This window comes from Callospermophilus lateralis, chromosome 6 (genome assembly GCF_048772815.1).
Source record: "Callospermophilus lateralis isolate mCalLat2 chromosome 6, mCalLat2.hap1, whole genome shotgun sequence".
NCBI lineage: Eukaryota > Metazoa > Chordata > Mammalia > Rodentia > Sciuridae > Callospermophilus > Callospermophilus lateralis.
Window position 1 is genome coordinate 117755572 of NC_135310.1, and position 22937 is coordinate 117778508.

Below are 22937 nucleotides of genomic sequence, written 5' to 3' on the forward strand. Positions count from 1 at the left end.
ACACGCACCCCTCTTCCTTCCCTCCTCACACCCTCGTGATCCATGGGGACCCTGAGGAAAAACTGGTGGGGGCTCCAGGAATGTCAGATTCCCCCCCTCGCAGCTCCCTTTGCCCCAAACCTCTCTCGACTCTCTCACCCCTAGTCTAGCTCATCCCCCCTCGCACCTGAGATGCTGCCTCCCTCAGGAAGCCTTCCCTACGTCACCCTCGTGCTTCAGGCTCAGTGTCCCCTTATCTGTGACCTGCTATGGTTTGATTGGGCCCCCCAAAGTTCATGTTTTGGAAACCCAACCCTCAGGGTGGCAGTGCCGGGAGGTGGAGCCCCACGGGAGGTGCTCATGGGGTCATGGGGCTCCATCCTTAAGGATGGACTCAGGCTGTCATTGCGGGAGTAGGTCTGTTACGGCAGGAGTGGGTTCCTTGGTAAAGGATGAGTTCAGGCCCCTCTGGCTCCCTCTTGCCCTTCTGCCTTCCGCCATGGGATGATGCAGCAAGAAAGCGCTCATGCAGGGCCTTGATCTCCTAAAACAGACGTGCTTCATACATGACTCAATCTGTGGTATTCTGTAAGACAGTCCCCTCATGCCTGGGATCCCCTGGTAGGGACATCTCTGTGCATCTCAGTCTACACCGATCCTAGAACCTTACTGCATAGCAGGGGCTCAGACTCAAGTGGTCAAATTCGTTCACTGGGGCCCCTTCATCTGTTGCTAAAGGCAGTTGACAAGAATTGTCAGTCAGTTGACAAGAATTTTGCAAGATAAACGTTCTCCAGTTGAGGACCTCAGGGTAAGGGCAAGGGACGCTGGGCCTGCCCTCAGGGCAGTGAGTCTAGAGCACCCGGAGCTGTGGGTGGCTTCTGCAGGGAGTGGGACGTGAGCAAGTTCTCAAGGAGGCTGTCTGAGCTGTGGAGGGAGGAGCCTGTCATGACCTGGGTCTGGAACATGCTCCAAAGGCGTGGTCCCCAGTGCACCAAGGTTGAGAGGCGTTGACTCATGAGGACTCTGGATTGACCCTTTGGTGGGTTCTAACAGACTATTAGGAAGGGGTGGGAACTGCAGGAGGCGGGTCCTAGTTGGAGGGAGCAGGCATTGGAGGCGTGTCCTGGAGGGGGTCCTCTTGTCCCGGCCCCCCCCAGTCCAGCCCCCATTTCTCCCCCTGGCCTTCTCCACCGTGATGCTCCGGGCCAGTTGGCCTTGGCCTGAAACCTCTAAAACCACGAGCCTACAAAAATCTCTCCTTTAAGTTGTTCTTCTCAGGTGTTTTTTTCACAGTACCCAAAAGCTGACACAGGGCCAAAGGCTGAATGGGACTGTCCTAGGCCTCTGCTTCAGGGACAATGGGCTCATGCAGGGGGTCAGGGCCATTGATGGAGGCTCGGCAACTTAGGGAGGTCCTGCCTCAAAATTAAAAATTAAATTAAAAATATTCTGGAGCTGCAGCTCAGTGGCAAAGCGCCCCCGGGGTTCAGTCGCCAGGGCCTGCCCCCGCCCGATATTCAACATTCAAGGGACTAAAAGAAATGACACCTAGCAGGTGCGGTGGCGCTCGCCTGTAATCCCAGCGTCTCGGGAGCCTAAGGCAGGAGGATCTTGACCTCAAAGCCAGCCTCAGCTACGCAGCCAGGCCCTGAGCACCTTAGTGTGACCTTGTTTCAAAAACCAGGTGGGGGGCTGGGAATGTGGCTCAGCGGTTAGGGGCTCCTGGGTTCAATCCCTTTATATCCCCAAAGTAAAGAAATGACACTTAAATACAACTTGAGATCCTTAGGTGGGTTCCTTTTCAGGACAGGCATGGGTATAGGGGTGTTTTTGGGGATCAACCAGGGAGATGTGAGCATGGGCCGGGTTAGGCTGATGTTGGGCGCTGTGAAGTCTCCTGCGCATGATGAAGGCATGGCAGTCATGCTGGGGACTCTCCTGGCCTTTAAAGGCAGGGGATGAGGTGTCTTGAACTCACCTTTAGAGGTGACTCTAAACAAATACATAACAAACGAAAAAGATGCGTGGTAGAGGGGACGTGCAGAGAGCTATGGGCAGAGTCAGCCCTCAGCACAGTGCCGCCCGCTGAGCTATTTGATCAACTCTTCTTAATAAAAAGCCAAAAAGACTAGCCAGGGACTAGAATAAGGAAGTCCCTCTGTTAATCTGACCACACTTCACCTAGTATTTCACACCCACAAACTGCCCCGTGGAAACAACGATGAGGTGCACATCCCGTCTTGGGCCACATCCGTCAACACCCAGAAATCCACTGTCCATCTCTGTTCACTGTCCCCCTACGAGGGGGACCATGTGGCTCTCCAGGGACTAGTGGAGCTTATCCTGGCACCTCTGGGTTATAGTTAAAGAAAGACTCACTGAGCATCAGTATCAGAAGAGAACCACTTTCTCTCTCTAGACCAAGAGATGTGGTAAAGGTGGCCACAGAGAGGAGTGACCTCTGGTCATACTGTTCAAAAGTCAGGCAGATCTCTGACCTTCCCAGGTCTGCTGCTCATTTGCTGTGCAGTCTTGGGCAACTCACTTAGCCTCTCTGTGCCTCAGTTTCCTCAAAGGATTAATATCTACCACACCGAGATGCTGTGAGGATTAGATCATTGAAATGGCAACACTATCTCCCATTCCTCAGCAGCGCCCACCTCCCTGTTCACCTTGACTTTCTCTTAGCACTTGTCACCATCTCAGAATAGTCTTTTACTCTTTTATTTTATAAATTTCCATTTCCGTTTACTGATATACAGGCCTTCTGTGAGTAAGGACTCACTCTTGGCCACCGCTCCATCCCAAATGGCCAGATCAGCGCTTGGCATTCAGCTGGTGCTCAGCAAAGATTTGTTGAATATGTAATCCACGTCAATGACCCTGGGTGAGGGAGCAAGGACCACACTGGTGCTGACATTGACGGGTGGGATCCTATCTGAGTTGGGGAAAAGCCAGGGACGGGTGCAGGCGTGACTTCTCCCCATTGCTCAGGGGGAGAAGCTGAGGCCTGAGCTGGCACTGGATTCTGCACTCCGGCCCCCCCTTGGGATGAGCTGACCCAAGACATTTACTGGGACAGTGGCCTTGGAGCGGGCAGAGGCCCCCCTGGGGGTCACAGCCGGCGGCGGGCAGTGCTGGGAGGGACAGGGGCTGCAGATGGGGCCAGATGTGGGTGGCTGTGCTCGTGTGGTGTCACTCGGCCTCGGTACTTGGACACTCAGAGCCGCTCACGTGGGCTTCCGGCGGCGGAGATAAGGGCAGGGAACAAGATAAGCTTCCAGTGTGGAGGCCTCCGACCCGAGAGCCAGGCTGGGGGGTCACGACGTGGCTGCCGTGTCCCGGGACTGTCAGGCTCCCACCCTGAAGGACGTCACTCCTGGGGGCTCCCAGCCACACGGCACCTCTGCGGCTCTCTCCTGCAGTCTCCCCGCGTCTCCTGGGACCCCTCATGGCCCCACCCCGCCTCTCAGCCTGTCTCCTCCTGGTCTGTCAGGTGGCCTGGGGCAGGAAGTCAGCAGATGCCCCACAGTCAGCCGCCTCAAAGTCATCAGAACACTTGTCCCCATGTGTCCCCGCTCACGTTCAGATCAGCCACAGGCCCCTCAGGGCCTTGCAGCACAAAAACAGCCCCTTTGTGGCCAGGCATGGCCCCTCTGTGACAGCAGGGACATCCCTGAGTCCATCCACAACGCGGGCGCACACAGGCACTCTCCCAAGCCATCGTCACCTCCCTCCCCGTAAGCGGCTCTCAGTGGGACACAAACCCTTCCGGAGCTTGGCTGGGCAAAGGACCCCCCATGGTCGGTGACTCAGACCCCTCCGTTGAGTCAGCCAGCGGGGGCGGCCCTAGGCCAGCACCCTCCTCCACAGTGCCCTCGGGGACCCTGGGACCCACACCCTTAGCCGTCAGAGAGCCTGTGGCCAGGGACAGTCACTGTCCCCCAGCTCCAGCGCCTCTCCCCACACTGCTCACCACAGGGACCACACCAGGTCTGCAGCCCAACACGGGCGCCTGCCTGTCCCACGCCCAGGGACCCCACAGGAGCCAGCTCCCCACAGTGGGGCTCACTGTGGACTCGGGGGGGGGGCAGGCACCACAGGGTGTCCACCAGGAAGTGGGGACACCCCACAAAGGAAGGGCCAGGGCAGCGGCAGAGGGTAACATGGCACCCGTAGGGCCCTAGGCTCCCCATTGCCACCAGCCTGGCACAGAGGGGCCTGAGCCTGGGGGTGCTGCCCACGCCACCGACTCAATGACGATAGTCCTGTCACCGAGCCCAGAGTGCCCAAGCTGGGCCCAGAGAGCATCCGGAGCCTTCTCCAGCCTACTTACCCTCAGGAAGGGACGAAGCCGGCCGCCTGCCCAGGACCACCAGCCATTGGGGTAGGTGACCCTCCAGCCTCCCGCCCGTGCCCTACGTCACACCGTGACCTGGGCCGCCCGCCATGAAGACAGACTGGGGCTGCGCCTCCTGCCCACCCTCAGCCCCCAGAGGAAAGAAGCCTCGCACCACGGGGTGGCCCCCACCTTCAAAGGCTCCCCGCTGCAGCCCGGTGCTCCTGGACTTGGTGACAGGCCCTGCCACCCTGCAGAGCCTGGGGACTGTTAACAGTCTTGTCTCTTGCTTAATCACTCCTTCCGCTCCCAGCCAGCCAATCTCCTGTGGTCACCTGTGGAACTTCCTGCTGACGCGACCCCTGACTGCCCCTTCAAAGTCTTTTTTTTGCTTTTTAGTAACAGGGAACACTTGAACTCAGGGGCACTCGACCACGGAGCCACATCCTCAGCCTGTTTTTGTATTTTGTTCAGAGACAGGCTCTCACTAAGTTGCTTAGGGCCTCGCCCTTGCTGAGGCTGATCTCAAACTCACGATCCTCCTGCCTCAGCCTCCCTAGCCGCTGGGATTACAGGCATGCGCCCCTGCACCCAGCCCTTTTTTATTTTTATTTTGAGACAGGGTCTTGCTAATTTGCTAAGGCTGCCCTTGAACTTTCAATCCTCCTGCCTCAGCTTCCTGAGTAGTTGGAATTATAGGCATGTGCCACCATGCCTGACTAAATATGATCTCTTAGATGGGCACCTTCTTGCCTAAGAAAATACTGGATTTTCTGTTTGTTCTTGTTTTGGGGGAGCTTTACCACTGAGCCCAGCACTTTTTAATTATTTATTTTTATATTTGAGACAGGGCCTCACTAAGTTGCAGAGGCTGGCCTCAAACTTGCCATCCTCTTGCCCTGGCCTCCCAGTCACTGGGATCACAGGCGTGCACCACTGACACCGGCTCGGTTAGTACTTACTGAGCGCTACTCTGTGCTGGACACTGTGCTGAGCATGGAGGCTACCAAGGGGGGAGAAAAACCTCGATAACATCAAATTCAATAGTGACAAGGAGGGCTGGGGATGTGGCTCAAGCGGTAGCGCGCTCGCCTGGCATGCGTGCGGCCCGGGTTCGATTCTCAGCACCACATACAAACAAAGATGTTGTGTCCGCCGATAACTAAAAAATAAATATTAAAAAACTCTCTCTCTCTCTTTCCTCTCTCACTCTCTTTTAAAAAAAAAATAGTGACAAGGACTGCGAAGAGAAGTAGAGCGAGGGAAGGGGCGGAGTGGTGGTGGAAGGTGCCTTTAAAAGGGTGGTCAGTGCCTCTTCCGGGGACGGTGTCTGAGCCTCTCAGAAGGGCCTAGCACTGGACACACTGTCGTAGGCTCTCCTACTCTACAGCCTCCAACAGGAGTCGGCTGCCCCGACCCCCAGGTGATAGGATTATTTACGTCTATACCAAGAAGGTTGACAGAGCACCAATGTCTGCATGGGGTGCAGCTGGACAGACCGGCTGGAGGGGCCCGTGCTGAGACCTCAAGTTCTTACGCGTTCTCAGAACGTGTCTGTGACAGCTGGAGTTACTCTCCTTGACAAGGAGCAGAAAACTGTTGAGAGGGTTGGAGGCACAAGCAGAGTCAGAAAGCTAAATTGAAAAAAAAAACAAAACAAAATGAAGCTTCTTGACTGAGGAGGCAACGTTGGCCAGGAGCATGCTTTGTGTACCTGGAACAGGGTGGCAGCATGACTGAAGGAAGAGGGGACAAGATCGGAAGTAACAGGCGTGACCCAGAGACCATGTGAACACCTGGGTTTTTGTTATGAGATGGAAGCCATTTGGAATGTGACATGATCCAACTTGGTTTTTTGTTTTGGTCCCAGGGATGGAACCCAGGGGTGCTCGTCCACTGGGCCACATCTCCAGCCCTTTCCATTTTTTTTTTTTTTAATTTTGAGACAGGGTCTCACTAAGTTGCTTAAGGCCTTACTAAATTGCTGAGGCTGGCCTCAAACTTGCAATCCTCCTGCCTCAGCCTCCTGAGCTGCTGAGATCACAGGCATGCAACACCATACCCAGCTTTTTTTTTTTTTAAGGAAAGGAAGACTTTATTCAAAGAGGGCTCTGGTGATGGGTGAGGGACCGTTACCATGGGGTCTTGCTGTGGGGGAAGAGATTGGATTCAGCTCTCCCAACTTAGAGTTTAAAAGGATCCCGCTTTCCTTCTAATAATAGACCATAGACAAAGGCAGAAGCAGGGAGGCCAGTGAGGAGGTGACTCCACTCATGCAGTCAAGAGGTGATGGCTTGGACAGGAGGACAGTCGTGGAGGAGGTTGACCCTGGGTATATTTTGAAAGCCGGGTCAGCAGGGTTTGCTGAGGCATTGGGGCAGATGCAGCCAACCCTCCTGTTCTCTGAGCACCGGGTGAGCTGGGTTCTTCAGGCCCAGCCTCCAGGATCTCATCCCCTGCTCAGCTCAGCCGCCCTTGCCAATCCTTGGCATCTGTCCCAGGGTGACAACCTGGGCAGGCCGAGCCGACCGGCTGGACAGACCGAGTGCTAGGAAACAACGTCAGGTCTGGGAGCTTTTGGAGACGGTGGAGCCAATTTTAAAATCCAGAGTCGCTGGACTTAAACGCACTGAGCTCAGAAACTAGGTTTTACAAAATAGAATGTGAACAAGGGTCAGAGGCGCGAGACCATTCCACAGTTAGGAAGGTCCTTCACGGTCAGTCCCCTACCTACAGCTGCTTGAATTCACGTCACAGTTTGGCATCTCTGTTTGGGGGTTCAGTGGTGAAAGCTGGGGTAAAGCTAGGGTACCCTGAGATTCCGGCCTCCAACGTCTCTCTGGCAGGAGCTCAGGCAGGTGGAAGGGTCACGGGAGACCTGGGCTAGACAGCTGGATTCGAAGCTGTATTGGTGAGGCACTTTCCGGAAAATTGAGAAAATCTGAGTTACATCAAAGACTGAGGAGTGGCACGGAAGGGGACTGGTCCCCACCAGCCTCCTCCTAGAATCGTAGTCTAGCACTTCTCCTTTCTGGTTTATCAGACAAGCAGTGTGACCTGCAAACCTCACCGTGGGGCTCCTGGCTCCTCACCACTTCCTAGGGGCGTGACCTCAGGCCAGTGACTTTATCTTGTTGCCTCAGTTTCTTCATCTGTAAAATGGGGTTGGTGACCGTGCCCATATTGGAGGTTTGTTATGAAGATTAAACGATGGGCACAACGTAAAGCATTTGGAACGGTGTCAGGCAGATGGTAATCGATGTTAGCTGTCGTTATTTGTGCAATTGTTGAGAGGAGACTGAGTGAGATTCTTCGATGGCTCCCTCCTACCAACCTACACACGGCCTGTTCATAAGTTAAGACTGATTGTCAAGTGGTGAGGGGCAATGACCTGTGCCCTGGGCCTGGGAGCTAGGATGGGGTTGGGTAGGGTCAAGGAGTAGGGCTGGATTTGGAAGACCAGTGCTCAGCTCAAGAAGGAAATTCAAGCAAAGGTGAATCATTCCTTCATTCAACAAATATTTATTAAACACAGTGTGGCGCCCCCGATGCACCAGGTGCTGGGGTACTGCAGAAAACACAATGGGCAAGACCAGCTTTCAGGAAGCTCACAGTCCTGTGGGATAGGTGGCAGGGGGTACGCCACAATGACTTTGTGCCCCTACGTTCACCCCAGCACTGGGCGGGCTGACGGTTAGTAACAGAAGCCGCGGTTGGCGCCTCACCCCGCATCCTCCAGGACCATGTCTGTGTTCGCCTGGGGCGTTGGTGGGGCTGGGGCTGGAGCTCGGTCGTAGAGCACTCGCTTGGCGTGTGTGATGCCCTGGCTTCTATTCCCAGCATCAAAAAATAAATTAAAATTTAAAAAAAGAAGAAACTCATCAATAATGACAAATGCATTCTTTTCAATCTGTATCAGGAAAGAAGATCAAAAACGTCCACATTCACATTCTCTACCAAAATTTAGAAATCCATCACCTTAATTAAGTGATTAGATGAATTGGGACCTTGTCTGTAGTGAAGGGCAACTTATATCTTGTACCTCCAACTGCTTTTTAATTTGGATTTTGGAGGTTGTACAATAAACACCCTCTGGCCCATTTATTGGAAGACTTGGCCAGCGGCCACATTTGGGTGGAATCCAGAGCAGGAGAGGGCTCTGTGATGGGTGAGGCTGTGGCAGAAGCCCTTGGGTCCCACGGCCCAGCACATCTCCTGGTCCTGAGCATAGCTATGGGGGAGACCTCGAAGTCTGGAAAGGCCCAGGGTGGGGCCGTCTGAGCCCAGGCTTCTGGTGCAAGGCCCTGTCCTGGACCACGGGAACCATCAGCCTCTCAAAGGCAGCTCTTGGCCGAGCTGCAGAACCAGAGCAAATAAAAGACTATTGTTTTAAGCCACTAAGTCTTAGGGTGGTTGATTATATATAGATGATCAGAGCGTGCATGATACAGTACTTGGTTCTTTTTAATAATGTATAATAATTCACTATATAAATATACCAAAATTTTCAGGTCTATTCTTTGTCATGGACCCTTCAGTTATTTCTAGTTTGGTCTATTACAAATAATGCTGCTAGGAACATTTTGTACGTCTTTAGTGGAAATGTGTGCTCATAGAGAACAGACCTGGGAAGAGACCGTAAGAGTGTTTTTTGGTTTTGTTTTTGCAGTACCCCATGCGAGCCAAGTGCTCTACCACAGAGCTACACCCCAAGCCTATTTCAACTACTTTGGAAAACTAAAAACCCAGCACAAGAAAAAATTGTATACTTCCACCAGCAAATTATGCTTTCCAGTTTCTCCAAATGTTTGACAACACTCAACATTGTGAGACCTTTTAGTTTGATACTTTCTTGCAAGTACATAGTGGTATCCTATTTTGTGTGTGTGTGTGTTTTGTATCCAGGATTGAACCCAGGGACACTTAACCACTGAGCCACATCCTTAGCCCTTTTTTATATTTTATTTAGAAACAGAGTCTCACTGAGTTACTTAGGGCCTTGCTAAGTTCCTATTTTTTTTTTTTTTTTTTTTTTGTAGAGATTAAACCCAGGGTGCTTAATCACTGAGCCTCCACAGCCTTGCTTTGTATTTTTTTATTTAGAGAAAGGGTCTCACTGTGTTGCTTAGCGCCCCCGCCCCCGCCCCCCCAGGCTGCCTTTGAACTCACAATCTTCCTGTCTCAGCCTCCTGGGCTGCTGGGATAACAGGCCTGTGCAACTGGCTATTATTGGGCTTTTAATTTGCATTTCCTCAATAAGTAACTGTTAAGCTACAAAATACACTTTGCAAAGACTACACAACAGACCAGAATATTGACAGTGGTGATATCTGCAGAGGTGTGATGATGATTTTGGTTTTATTGGGTTTTGTTTTGTTTTGGTTTGGTTTGGTTTTGCTACAAGGTCTGTTTGCTAAAATTTCCAAATTTAAAAAATTTAAGTATTTAATTAAAAAACTGTTAGGATGCTACAGATTGAACCTAGGGCTTCACCCCTGCTAAGCATACATTCTACCACTGAGCTACGCCCCCAGCCCTTAAAAAATTATTTAATCAGGAAAACCATCCCAGAGCACTCCACCTGTGTGTTCTTATAAATGACAAGATGTAATGACAACAGCAATATTACAAGTAAAGTCACTCATTAATGTTTATTGAGCACCTGCTGTATATCCAGCACCGAGGGAGGGGCTATGAAGGACACAGAGTGGTACAGGGCAGGATCCCTGTCCTTGGGAGGGTTACAGTCTAGGTAGAGACAGGGAACCAGAACAGTTGGGGGCCGGGGAGAAACAGTCCAGGCCAGGATGTAACAGGAACTGGAGGGTGTTCGGGGTCAGACCCACTAAGTGCTTCAGCGCCTCCAGGGGCTCCATGCTCAGTGCTGGGAAAGACAACCACCCCCAACTCCGTCTCCTATTAGTCTACTTAGTGCACCTTTCCTCAGCCTCCACGCCCGCCATCTTGGTCCATCTCCTTGTTCAGCTGCTCCTCGAAGTGCAATGAAAGTTGGAAGGATGGAGCAGGCAAGGAAGGTCACTGGATGAGTTCCAGGGGCTGGGGTCTGTCCCCCCACCACACACACCCTAATATGGAGTGGCCCCCACTCACGGAGGCCTGCCTGACCACCCAGGACCCCCATCCCCAGAGCTACATAAGAAGGCGGTTGTTGCTTGAGCTGCCTGAGGTAGGACTTGGGAGTCCACTTCCTGTGTGTCCCTTTTCCTTCCAGTCCATGAAGTTGGGGGGGAGGGGGCAGGTACCCAGAGCCAAAGGACATGGGGGAGGGGAGAGCAGCAGAGGGGCCTTGAGAGTCAGTCGAGGCCCCCCAAAAAGTAGAGGGGGAGCCACCAGGAGAGAAGCCAAACACTGAGGCGTGCTCCCAGGGGACAGCCAAGGGGGTCACCGGTGGAGGTGGGGAGCTGCTACAGGGCCCACCTTCCCCTACCACAGGACAGAGGTGGGTATCAAGGGCCTAGTTTAGGCTGTGCCCACTTCACAGTCACCCTGCCCAATCTTAAAGGAGGTGAAGGGACTCCAAAGATGTTTTTTTTTTTTTGATGATGACCCCACTTGGCTGGGCCCCCTCCAAAGTGCTAACTATTTACTTCTCAAATGGTAAGGAATTCAGGTCTGAGAACCCAGGAAAGGGGTGGAATCACAGAATACTCATGAGACATGAGCAGAGGGAGGGAACAGGTCCCTCAAGGCGGAGGAAGAGGTGGCCGGCATGGAGCCAGACCCCCCTGACCTCCACGAGAGGACACAAAGAGTCTAGGATGACAGGTTTTAAATAATATTTCATATAATAAAAGTATGCCCAGCACTCTGAGGGGCCTATCATTCTACTGCCTAATTTTTCTTTAAATAAATTCTACCGCCAGAGGCTAGGGGGAGAGAGGGCAGGCTGGGTATGTACATGAGGAGGAGTTTAAATTAAAACACAAATAATAATTAAGACGCACAAACTGAAGGACTAAGGCAGAAGACAGGGAGAGGCCTGGGGGCCCCCGCTGTGTCCAGGAGTGCGAAGGCTCCAGGGGTGGATCAGGGCCTCCTCTTGGAGAAGATCAGCCTGCGCTTGGAGTGGTAGAAATCTGTGGGGAGAGAACAGACATCAGCCAGGCTGGGGGGAGAGGGCCCGAGCTACCTCCGAGGACAGACGGAGGAAGGAATGGGGCGCCCCCCGCCCCAGGCCAAAGGGACACACTGCTAAGTATGGGGAAGATCTTGGAGAACTTCCGCTGTTTCCCAGGGGGTGATCATGGTACCCCATGGGCTTTCCAGATGCGACAGCAAGGACTCCAGCACCCATCGATCTGCTCTCAGGCACGTTGCCCAGCACAGAGCCACTACCCCTGGGGTTATGTGAATTGACGAAAATCCAAGTCAAATGGAAAACTCAGCCCTCAGTCACACCAGCCACATGTCAAGTGCTTAATGGCCACACGTGGCCACTATGAGGGCTACTGCACTGGGCTATTCTGTCATCGCCGAGAGTCTACTAAACAGCACTGATCTGGGGATTCCATAAGATCATCTGAGAGAAGTGCTTTGCACAGTGCCTGGCCCACGTGAATGTCGTTGTTATTACTGTCATCATCCTTATTTGGTACTGACCAATTGCAAATACGCCATGGGATTTCTGCCTTTATCTCTCAGCCTCGGTTTCCTCACCTGTAAAATAAGTATAACACGGCATGGTGCCCTAAGGATAGAATGAAGGCTTTGGTCTAGGACCCCGTGTAACAAGGGTTCAAATGTCAGCATCACCCATTCATTATCTGCCAAGCACCTACTATGTGCCACTGTGCTAGGTGCTGGGGATTTGGCAATGAACCAGAGAGAGGCAGGTCCCTGTTGATATCTAGTGAGGCCAATATCCTAGCGAGGCACCGTGAGGAAGGAGCTGTTGATAGACAGCCAGGCAGGCAGGAAAGGGCGAGGGAACTGTGTTGGAAAAGGGAGCACAGTTTGCATAGTGTGGACTAAAAACTAGCATTCTTCTCTCCACTGCAGATTCACTGTGGGACCTTAGACAAATCACTCTACTGCTCTGAACCTTGTTTCCTTGCTCTAAAAAGAAGGAACAGGACTGGAGATACAGCTCAGTGGTAGAGTGTTTGCCTAGTATGCACGAGGCCTTGGGTTTGATCCCCAGTTCTGCAAAGAAAGAAGCAAGAATGTTCTTTTATCGGGGGGAGGGCACTGGGGAATGAACCTTGGGATGCTCTACCACTGAGCTACATCCCCAGCCCTTTTTATTTATTATTTTGAGACAGGGTCTTGCTGAGTTGCTGATGCTAGCCTCAAACTTGCAGTGGTCCTGCCTCAGCCTCCCCAGTCATTAGATTACCAGGGAATACCACTGTGCCTGGCGAAGAATGTCTTATACAGGATTGCTAGAAGGACTAACTGAAATCCACCTTAGAAGCTCTTGCCTGGAATGTAATTATTTCCTAATAAATGCCACCTAATTGGTCTTGGCTACAAAGTTGCTGTGTGACCTCAAGTAGTAGCTTCCTCTCTGTGGGCCCATTTCCCTCCATCTAAGGTACAAGCTGGACCAGTCACCTCAGCCTCTTCGGATCTGAGAATCCTTCCCCATTTCTGTCCTCACCTGTCATGCTGGTCTGTCGCCGTTTTCGGCCCCCAGAGGTTCCAGGCCCAGCAGGGGACCCCTCAGGTCGCTCAGGGGAGCGAGGCACGAGGGTGCAGGACAGCGACAGGTCCACGTGGTCCTCTTGAGATGACCCCTGCAGCAGGGCGGCTGAAGTGCTGGGCCGCCTGCCCAGGTCATCCGGGCCACCCCGGGACCCCGGGGTCAGGTAGAGCTTGGGCAGGCCCAGGCCCTTCACGGGCTCCCAGGCGAAGTTGCCCTCCAGGGGCGTTTCGGTGGCAAAGTCGAAGTTCCACCGCTCCCGGGCCTCCTGCAGGCAGCCAGCCATGAGGGCGTCGCAATCACGGCGCAGCTGCTCGCTGTCCACTGGGCCGAAGAGGCGACGACAGGCCTTGCTGCCGTGAGGGACTGGACGGGCATCCCCGGACGGCTCTGTCATGGTGCCTGTGACTGAGACACAATAAAAAAGTCACTAGGGTAGCTGGGCCCTCCCTTACCAACCAGGCGCTGCTGGGCAACCTCAGGTAGGGGTCTCTCTGGTCCCTTCCAGCCGATTCCCCACCACTCCCCCCCACAGGACACCATATCAAGCCCACCAACAGACACTGGGGGCTGGCAGAGCTCAGCCAGCCCAGCTTCCCAAGGTCAAGGATGGGAGGAGCTGGCGTTGAAGGGCAAGCTGAGTCCACAGGGATCAGGGTCCTGTTTACCACCAGGAATTATCAGCTAAAATAAATCTGTCTTCCCCCTTGAGCTGTCCCATTGGTGTGAATGCCCCCAATCCGTGTGAATTGCCAGAGTCTGGTTTCCCAACCCCAGCCCTGGCAGGAGGTCGATTCCCAAATGGTCAGGTGGCAGCTCCTCCAGCTTCCTGATTCCCCCACCCAGATGCCCAAGTGGGGTAACCTTGCCCCACAAATGAAAAGTGCCCTGGGCCATAGCCCTAATAGCTCTGCTGCTTACTACCTAGACCTTAAAAGTCACTTAATGCCTCTGGGCCTCAGTTTTCTCATGTATACATGGGGCTACATGACAGTTTAAGGAGTGTGGCTGTGGAAGCATGCTCAGGCATTTGGCCAGGGAAGCATCTAGAAGAGAGCTGAGAGGCTGTGGCTTGGTGGATCTGCGTGAGGGATCTGGAGCCAGACTGCCTAGATTGGGATCCAGCCTCTGCTGATTTAACCCTGGACAAGTGACTTAACGTCTCTGGGCTCATCTGTGAAATGGAGGCAGTGATGGTGACTGTCTCTGTAGGCAGATGTGAGGATTAACTGAATTATGGTAAGTCACGTGCTGGGAGCAGCACCTGGTGCGTGGAAGATCTTGAAAAACGAAAGTGTTATTATTTCTCTCTGCCTGCAGTTGGAGCTGAGCCTCCTCCCCATCTCTCCCGCTGGCCGCCAGCTCCTTCAGGCAGCAGCTGACAGGTGCTCTAGGCTGAGGGCCTTTCCCAAGAATGTCATCAGGGGAAAGGAGGGGTGGGTGGGGCAGGGCAGGGTGATGATTTCTCCCAGGCTGAGACACATCCTGCCAGGCTCATCAGGTGATCAGAAGTCTAGACACCTCAGGGACCCTGCCCTCCTGCGTTGCCTGCATCCAAAGAACCTGTTTGGCAGGCACAGAAAATTAAAGGTGGCTGGTCCACCCAGCTCCTCTCCTCCCACTTCAGGAGTGGGAAAACCCATGAGGAGCCCTGGTGTCTACCTGTCCTGCTGTGGCCTGACTCAAGGCTGAGAAGCCGTAGGACCTTGGAAGGGACTGGGTTGTTTCCTAGGGACAAGTCCTGATTTGCAGGCTTGGGGTGAAAGCCCTGCTGAGTAGCCTCCTGAGGCAGGAATCCCTGGACCCAGCCCACACCTACCCCACCCCACCTCTCTGCCTCTCATGATGAGTGCAGCCCATAATTCCACCTCTCAGCTGGTTGGAGAGGGGAGGCACTCAGTGACCTCAGAACACATTTAAAGGGGCAGGAGCTTGAAGAGATATGAAACTTTCCCTTAAATCACACATCTAATAAAGACCCACGTCCACCACCCTATTAAGGGGTCACACACTACATTGGACAGGACACTGGTATAACCTTTGCCCAGCATGTTCAGGGCAGGGGGTAGGATTTAAATATATTTTTATGTGCTGGGGCTGTCCTAAGCAGTTTACAGATATCAACCCTCTTTGAAAGTGGGTTTATTAGCTCCTCTTGACCGAAGAAGTAACCAAGGCTCAAAGAAGTAACTTGTCTGAGGTCACACCACTCACAGGTGGCACAGCCAGGGTTTGAATCCAGACCCATTTGCCCTGGGTTCTAGGTTCTGTGCTCTAGTGCAGAACCTGGTGTGGGCAGCACTCTGTTTTTCTCTCCACTATTTTGATTTTTTTTAAAGAGATGTCTATCAGAATCATTTAAAAACATATACAGATTGATGCACCCCTGCTTCCCCAAACAACTGGTTCCAAACTGAAGGGGATTTATGCACTTAGGACACTTGCCCTAGATGGGCACTCTCTGGGCGCCAGTCCGAGGGGGGTGGGGACCCACGGATGGGTCTCAGTGCTGCATAGGCAAAGGAGGAGCTAGATATTCCCTGGGTCCTAGGAGCTGAGGGTGGGGCCAGACTCCAGGCAGGGACCCTCCCCCCTTCCACCACCCTTCCTGGATTGTTCTCATAAACCCCTCCTCCCCAAGTTTGCTCTCATGCCCATTATCATGACTCCCATCTCAAAACAACCTCAAACACAAGCCCTCCTTTTACAAACAACTGAGAATGGCTTCCTATAGATTTCAGCCAGTAAGTACTGGCTCCCCCGTGACGTCCCCAGTAACTACTGCTGAGTCAGTGGGTGCTCTTTTTAAGGGGCCGCTGGGAGCGACTTCCCGTGAGCGCGCAGGAGAGGCGTCGCCCCTGGCCGGCGGATTGCTACTCGCGCCGGGGCCGGGAGGGGGCGCCGGTCTCCAGGCAATGCAGCGCTGGTGGACGGTGCGTGGGCCAAGCCGTGGACAGCGCCCTCAAGTAGTGATGAGTCAGTTTCCTGCCAGGCGCTCCCCGCCCGCCAAAACTTCTCTTCCCCTCCCGCCGCGCGCGTCACTCCGGGGTGGGAAGGGGAGGGGCGGAGGGGCCCAGAGCCGCGAACACGTCACGCTGAGCCGTCCGGCTTCCGAAACTCCCGCCGCTGTTGGGAAACGGCGCGCTCTGGCTCGGCACGCACACGCTCACACACACACACACACACACACACACACACACACACACACTCGCGCACGCACAGGCGCGGCGAAATCTGGCCCCTCCACCTTTATCTCCACGCCCAAAACTCCCGATGAGTCAGATCCCTGGAAAATAAAAATAGAGCAACGAAAACAAAAACCGCTCGAAAGTCCTCCCAGAAACGCGACGTGAAGGAACGGAAAGAGAAAGGAGGCCTCCTGAGTGTCCCAAAATGCCAAACCCAGCCCTGACATCTGGGAACACCAGGAAGGCGCAAAGTTCCCCTAGGTTTCAGACGGGGCGGACGCGCCCAAGGAGCGACTCGTCCTCTTACTCCACTCAGCCTGGTCACCTTCCGACCGGGTTGTAGGCTAGGTCCGGGTGCCCCGAGCCCCCCAGGCAGCTGACAGATGCCCTGCGCGCCGTCGGGTCCTCCCGCAGCCCCATCCCGTAAAGATGCGAGCCTCTCTGTGCTTCCCTCCCTAGCTCCGCAGTGCGGGCTCCACTTGCGCACCAGAGCCCAGAGTCCTGACGCAAGGACAGCGGGAGCCAGGCTTCTCCCGCAGCCGTGGGAGAGGTGGGCAGGACCCCTAGGCTTGCCCGCCTGGCAGGCTGGCGAGAGCCCAACCAGCTTCGGTCGCGTTTCCCGGTCCCCGAGGGCGCGCCACTGAGCGGGGGGGACCGGACGCCCAGCCCCAGACCTCCTAGTGTCCCGGCTTCCCTGGGAACACTTTGTGCCAGCCAAATAGGTCACTGTGCTGATAGGGGACGGGGACTTCGGTGAGGCAGGGAAGAGCGATTCAGGGGTGCCAGTGTTCCCCAGTCTGGGTGGGGTTCTGATCTCACAGTCCCGTCCCCAGGGTCTCCTTGTCACCGTGAGTCACCTCCTCTCTTGTCCTTAGGAAACATGTCCTAACACGTTCCCGAGGGCCAGGGACACAGCCCGTGCTGACCTCAGCTCCCAGCGACAGACAGCAGGGCGTAGAAGACCTGAATCTCAGGGACCTGGACCCAGACGGTCCAGGTCCTATTGGATCGGAGAACCGTCGCGGGTCGGACTCCAGATGAACTTGTTCTAGGAGAGTCCCCCTCCCCTTCTCGGCCCCCTCCGGGGACCTGGGCTTCATTTTCGCGCCTCGAGCAGCTGCTCCTGGGGGTCCGGACCCACCCGCCTCCAGAAGCAAGCTCCTGGGGCGGCCCTGACCACTTCATCCCTCGCCCCAGCTGGGCTTCAGGGGGCGGGGAGCGTGGCGGGCGACCCGGTCACTCCAGCTCCCGCTGTCCTCGCCGAGTCTCAGATACAGCCTCCCTTGTCACCCGCAAGTGGACCGACGCGCGCGTGTCAAACCCGGCACGCCCAGACCCACGCCAGCCATTCACCTGCCACAGAAACACCTGTGGACTCGGCGCGCGCCCGCGAACAGATGTCCCCGCAGACGCTCGCGGACACGCTGGGCTCGGCTCCCAGCCGCCGGCTGGGGGCCGCTGTTCCGCGTCGAGGCTCCCTCACCTCCTCGGGGTGTCTGTGCCTTGTGAATCTGCTCCGCTGCGCCGGATCCCGGCTCTCCAAAGAACTGGCTCCGCAGCTGCTTACACCTCAGCTGGTGCCGCTCGGCGCTGCCCTTTTATAATTAAGCCCGCCCCTGGCCGCCTCCCAGCCGTCGGGAGGCGGGACGCGCCGCTCGGCCCATCGCGCCGCAGAGACACGCCTTCCCGGCTCGAGCCTCGGAACCTGGCACCGCTCCAGCAGACCAGCGGGTCCGGGAAACTCGCGGGCTGCCGAAGGGAGCTCCCCTCCTCCCCTTAGCCGTCGCCTGGGTCTGTGTGCTTGATACATTTCCCCCCACGAAGGGAAGCACAGATCGGGCTTTTTAAAGTTGGCGAGTGAGTTGGCACTCCCTCGGGAAGGGACGCATTGTTAGGGTGAGTCCCCTTTCGTGCCTGCCCACCACTGACACACTCTGGGTAAGATGTATTTCACACGGTAGAGAAAATCAGGAGGAATGATGTTAATAGATACAAATCCATAAATAATAAAAATAATGTATCTTTCTTTACAATTCCCAGGAAAAAAAGGCTACTATACACCATTGTACTTACCCGGACTTCACTAGACACCTCTCCCAGAAGCACCTGAGATGCCCTGAAATCCCCACAAAGCTTATTTGGGTCCAAAATAGAATTCAATCCTCATTGTTTCACAGAGGAGGAAAGAGAGGCCCAGAGAACTAGAGTATGCACAGTCATTGCTCGTCAGGGGATTCCAAAGCTTTTCAGAAGGGGCCAACAGCCTGGTGTGCTGGCACAGTTGTGTAACCCTTGCTACTCTAGAGACTGAGGCAGGATTGCAAGTTCAAGGCCTGTCCTGGTAACCTAGCAAGACTCTGTCTCAAAATAAAAAGGGCCAGGAGCTGTGGTAGATCCGTGGTACAGCAGCCTTGGGCTCAATCCCCAGCCCTGGGTTCAATCCCCAGTATCTAATAAAAAGGGGGAAGGGACAATCTGGTCTCCAGGGACATGGAGAAAGCAGACATGGAACCAGTCTCAGAGCCCCTGACTTCACCTCCCTCCTACCTCTCCAGTAAAACCAGTGTGAATGCAGTAGCTATGCTGGCTAGGAAAGAGACAGATCCGGGCTGTGAGTTATCTGCTGGGTACTCCTCCTCCGCACAGCCCACATAAACTTCTGGGGAAACTGAGGCTCAGATTAGTCCCATGACCTGACTCAGATCACACAGCAAATAAACCACTAAGGTCAGCCCTTTACTTCCCATCTGAGCTCTCTGCTTGTGGCCCTCTACTTCTTCAGGTCCAGAATGAGGAAAATACCCAGCACCCCTCAATTCCAAGCAGTTTACTGAGATGACATTAATAAAGGATACTTCTGGAAGGGTCCACTGATGCTTCTGACCGATACAGAAGCGAGGTGTCCATGTGCTCCCACCCACCTCCACACCCCTAAGCACCCTTGTTCCTGACCTTGGCCTTCCCTCCTTTACCTCAAACATTCCCAGTTTTGTTTTTCAAAAATAGCCAGAATGGAGTGTGAACAGAAATCTCATTAAAAAACTGTATTTGGATTTGCAGCAGCTACAATTACTGATGTCTCAGGCTGTTTGGTGTCTGGAAATCTCTGCCCGGACATGCCCAGTCCTCTTCCTCTAATGCAGCTGACCTCAGAGAGGACAGGCCCCCTTCTTCTCAACTGTGGGGATGGGAGCCCAGCAGGGGTGGGAGCGCTCAGGACCAGACTCTCCGTCCTGCCTGGCCCTGCAGTCAGGCCAGGACCACTCCCACCTCTGGCTGCTGTCTCCCACCTCCTCTCCACACCTAGGTCATCCAAAGGCTAGGCTGTCAGATGTACAGCAGAGGACAGACATGTCCTCCTTCTGACTTGAATCCCCTTGGCTTTCAAGCATTTCAGAGAAACTTGACATTATCTATGTGTCTACTTTAGGGGGGAATTTTTAAATGAAGGATTGTCATGAATTATTGAAAGTTTTGTGGTCCTGAGCCTCACAGTGAAATAATTATTTTTTGTTGGTGATGTTGGGAAGTGAAAAAAAAAATTCAGAACTTCTGGCTCACCACAACCACAATAGCATTAACAAATATTTATTAAGCACTTATTAAGTGTCTCTCTTCAGTAGCTTTCAACAACTGTTTGTGACCGTGCACTTGTATGTGTACCCAGGCAGTCTTCAAAGGAGGACTTTAGCCCTGAAGAGGGCAAGGGAGCAAAAGTCATAGACAGACAGACAGACACACACACACACACATACACACACACACCACAGACAAGCCCACACCTGTGCACCAGACCCCAGCCTATCCCAAGGAATCTGCAAATCACATTCTATTCAGAGAGACTCAGGCAAAGTCTCCAGGGGTCTCTAGGGTCCCACCATGCCCCTCCTCACCTCTCGGCAGGCATTTCCAAGGATAAAGCAACCAGCAGCATTTTCCACAGCAAGGTTTGACATGTTAGGACATGTTCCTGAGGGCCAGAGGGCCAGTCTAGACCGTAGCCTGCTGTCTGGGCATGCCAGAAAGCAGGCAGCTCAGGGGGAGGGAGCTCAGCTAGAGGACGGGAGGGCCCAGACCAGCTCCCACCCCAGACTGGGCCCTTGTGGGGTGGGTGAGGGAAAGACAGAAGACCAAGGCTGGAGAAGGAGGATTTGAGGAGAGCTCCATGGTGGCTGTAGGAGCTACCCAAGCCAGGGAGGAAGTGTGGGGACGAAGGCTCCATTTCTTAGAAAAGGACTGGGGAGTCCCGAACAGGGACAGTCAGCTTTCAGAGGAATTCACCTCCACGTAGAAGTGAGACCCCAGAGAAAAGGCGGAACAGAGAAGTTATATTGCTGAGCAAAAGAAGTCCTGGGGGTTTTGTTTGTTTTGTTTTGTTTTGGTACTAGGGATTGAACCCAGAGGCACTTTACCTGAGCTACATCCCTTTGTGTTTTTATTTGGAGACAGGGCCTTGTTAAGTTGCTGAAGCTGGCCTGAATGTGCCATCCTCCTGCCTCAGCACCTCCACAGTCTGGTTGCTGTGATTATGGGCATGGAGGTGTGGATCTCCGCACCTGGCCCTGAGCCTGGTACCCCACTCCACCCACCACCTCCCCTCTCAAAGTCGCACTTACGCTCTTGTTTCCTTGACTAGGCTAGCACCAATCACATGGCCCTGCCTAACCTGATGCGGGAGGGGGCTGGGAAATGACAGAGAGCACAAGGATCAAGATGGATCATATTGTATCACAGAGAAATCTGTGATAGAATTTGTGACACACAAACACTTCCAGCCTCCCAAACTTACCACCTGAGCCTAAAATCTCACCGTTTGAAATTCATTCCTTTGGCATAAATTCATTAAATAAGATCATACAGGCAAAGTGCGTAGCCTGGTACAGAGGAATCATGCCTATAATCCCAGCAACTCAGGAAGCCAAGTGATGAGGATCAAAAGTTCAAGGTCAACCTCAGCAATTTACCAAGACCCTAAGCAACTTAGCAAGACTCCTTCTCAAAATAAAAATAAAAAAAATAAAAATAAAAAGGGCTGAGGATGTGGCTCAGTGATAAAGTACCCCTGGGTTTAATCCCCAGAAACCCCCCCAAAAAGAACCACTCCATGAATATCAGTTATTATTACTGGTCAGAAACACTCCCTGAAAAAGCATCCCTTGAAATTCAGTAGTCCCTTAAACGTTAGTGGGTGACTTAGGCAGCCACTGGGAAAAGAGTGCCTGGCCCACAGCGGTTGTAGGTGGCCCAGTGCAGTGTAAGCAGATCAGCTCAGGTGCAGGGAGCAAAGGGTTCTCCGCGCCTCTGCACACACTGTTATTCCCACCTCCACTCTGAGTTTCTACTCATCCTGCCTGGCCTACCTTGCGTGACCTCCTGGGCTGAGTCTTCCACAAAGCTCCATCTGGATCCCAGAGCCTGGTGAGCAAGTCTGTCCACTGGGCCTTGTTGGCCTGCTTGGTTTCTGTGCCTACTGAGTCCTCTGAGCAGGGAACTTGGCGGGGGAGCCATATTTTATTCATCTTTGTACCTCAGGAGCCTGGCAGCCTTCACTGGGAGCTCTGTGAATATTTATGGAAGGGCCATTTTTAGCCGACACTCTGGGGTGAGGCTTTAGTTCCCCTGCTTCTGTGACCTCTCTGTCATTTATCCATCCATTTACTCATTCATTCATTTAAAAAGTACATAGTTAACCTTCCCTGCTCAAACCCAAAACGCATCATTAACGGTCACTGGCCCTTTCCTACGTGTTCTACCCCTACCTTGAAGTAAACACTTCCTTGAATTTTACATGTAACTATTTAAAACAATCATTTTGTCACATGTGGTCAATTATTCCAGGTCCTCTCCGACATTTCCCAGCCCCCTCCTGCTACAGTTAGACAGAGCCATGCCAACTGGTTCTAGTCAATGAAACATGACACTAAGTGACATTTGTTCCTTTAGGGGTAAGGCCAGATGAAATTCTCCAGTCTTCCTGTTCACAGTTATGGCAAAAGCAAGGTCTCATGTCCTAATGATGCCGCCACCACACGGCGAAGCCTCCATCATTGTGGATCCCAGCAAGACTGTAGGGAGCAGAGTGTGCCTTAGCTTGCATGGGACAAGTATGTGAGAAAGAAGGAACCCTTGGTTGAGTGAAGTCCCTGAAATGTGGAGGCTGTTTGTGACTGCAAATAGCCTATCCTAAGATGTATCCATGTCATTGTGGGAGGTTGTGACTTGTGGACGTCTGTGTCACCCAGTACTGTGTACTTCTGGGTATTCAGACTCTTGTACACTTGCTTCCCCTTGAATGTCCAGCTTGTGATTTTTTTTAAGTACTTGAGATTGAACCCAGGGGCACACTACCATTGAGCTACACCCCCAGTCCTTTTTACTTTCACTTTTTTTTCCTTCCCAATTTATTTTTTTAATTGATTTCTTTTAAATAAATGACAGTGGAAGGCATTACAATTCGTTTTATACAATTTTTCATACCTCTGGTTGTATATAAATTTACTTTTATTTTTTGAGACTCCCCAAATTGCCTCACTAGCTTCAAATTTGTGATCCTCCAGTCTCAACCTTCCAAATTACTGACTAGGTGTGTACTAGCACACCCAGCTAGTTTGTGAGTCTTTCTACCAACAGAATGGAACAGAAGTTACCATGCATCAATTCCAGGCCTAATCCCTAAGAAGGGCTAGCAATTTCTACTTTAAAAAATATTTTTAATTTATTTTAGTTGTAGATGGGCACAATATCTTTATTTTATTTATTTATTTTT

At 53.0% G+C, this 22937-nt stretch overlaps 1 protein-coding gene across 3 annotated transcripts; it reads right to left on the minus strand.

Annotated features, from left to right (window-relative positions):
- Positions 1 to 9946: 9946 nt before the first annotated feature.
- On the minus strand, positions 9947 to 17755 carry Cdkn1a (cyclin dependent kinase inhibitor 1A). Of its 3 annotated transcripts, XR_013091640.1 has the most exons (4): positions 17655 to 17734; positions 12942 to 13391; positions 10504 to 11418; positions 9947 to 10442 (listed from the first exon to the last, which is right to left on the minus strand). XR_013091640.1 is itself a non-coding variant. In XM_076858813.1 (3 exons), exons 2-3 carry the CDS (start codon positions 13378 to 13380, stop codon positions 11369 to 11371), a joined length of 489 nt encoding a protein of 162 aa, XP_076714928.1. In that variant the 5' UTR covers positions 13381 to 13391; positions 17655 to 17755; the 3' UTR covers positions 9947 to 11368. The 3 variants fall into 3 exon arrangements, 2 of the variants coding, with proteins under 2 accessions (XP_076714928.1, XP_076714927.1); XM_076858813.1 differs by having other exon boundaries at positions 9947 to 11418; positions 17655 to 17755; XM_076858812.1 differs by lacking the exon at positions 17655 to 17734 and adding an exon at positions 17525 to 17644 and having other exon boundaries at positions 9947 to 11418.
- Positions 17756 to 22937: the final 5182 nt, after the last annotated feature.

Bases quoted from the DNA above. Each gene is read 5' to 3' on its own strand.
- Cdkn1a (XM_076858813.1), bottom strand. From the start codon at position 13,380: ATGACAGAGCCGTCCGGGGATGCCCGTCCAGTCCCTCACGGCAGCAAG. The intron at 11,419-12,941 runs GTGAGGACAGAA...CTCTCCCCACAG, and splicing joins GCGACAGACCAGCATGACAG to ATTTCTACCACTCCAAGCGC.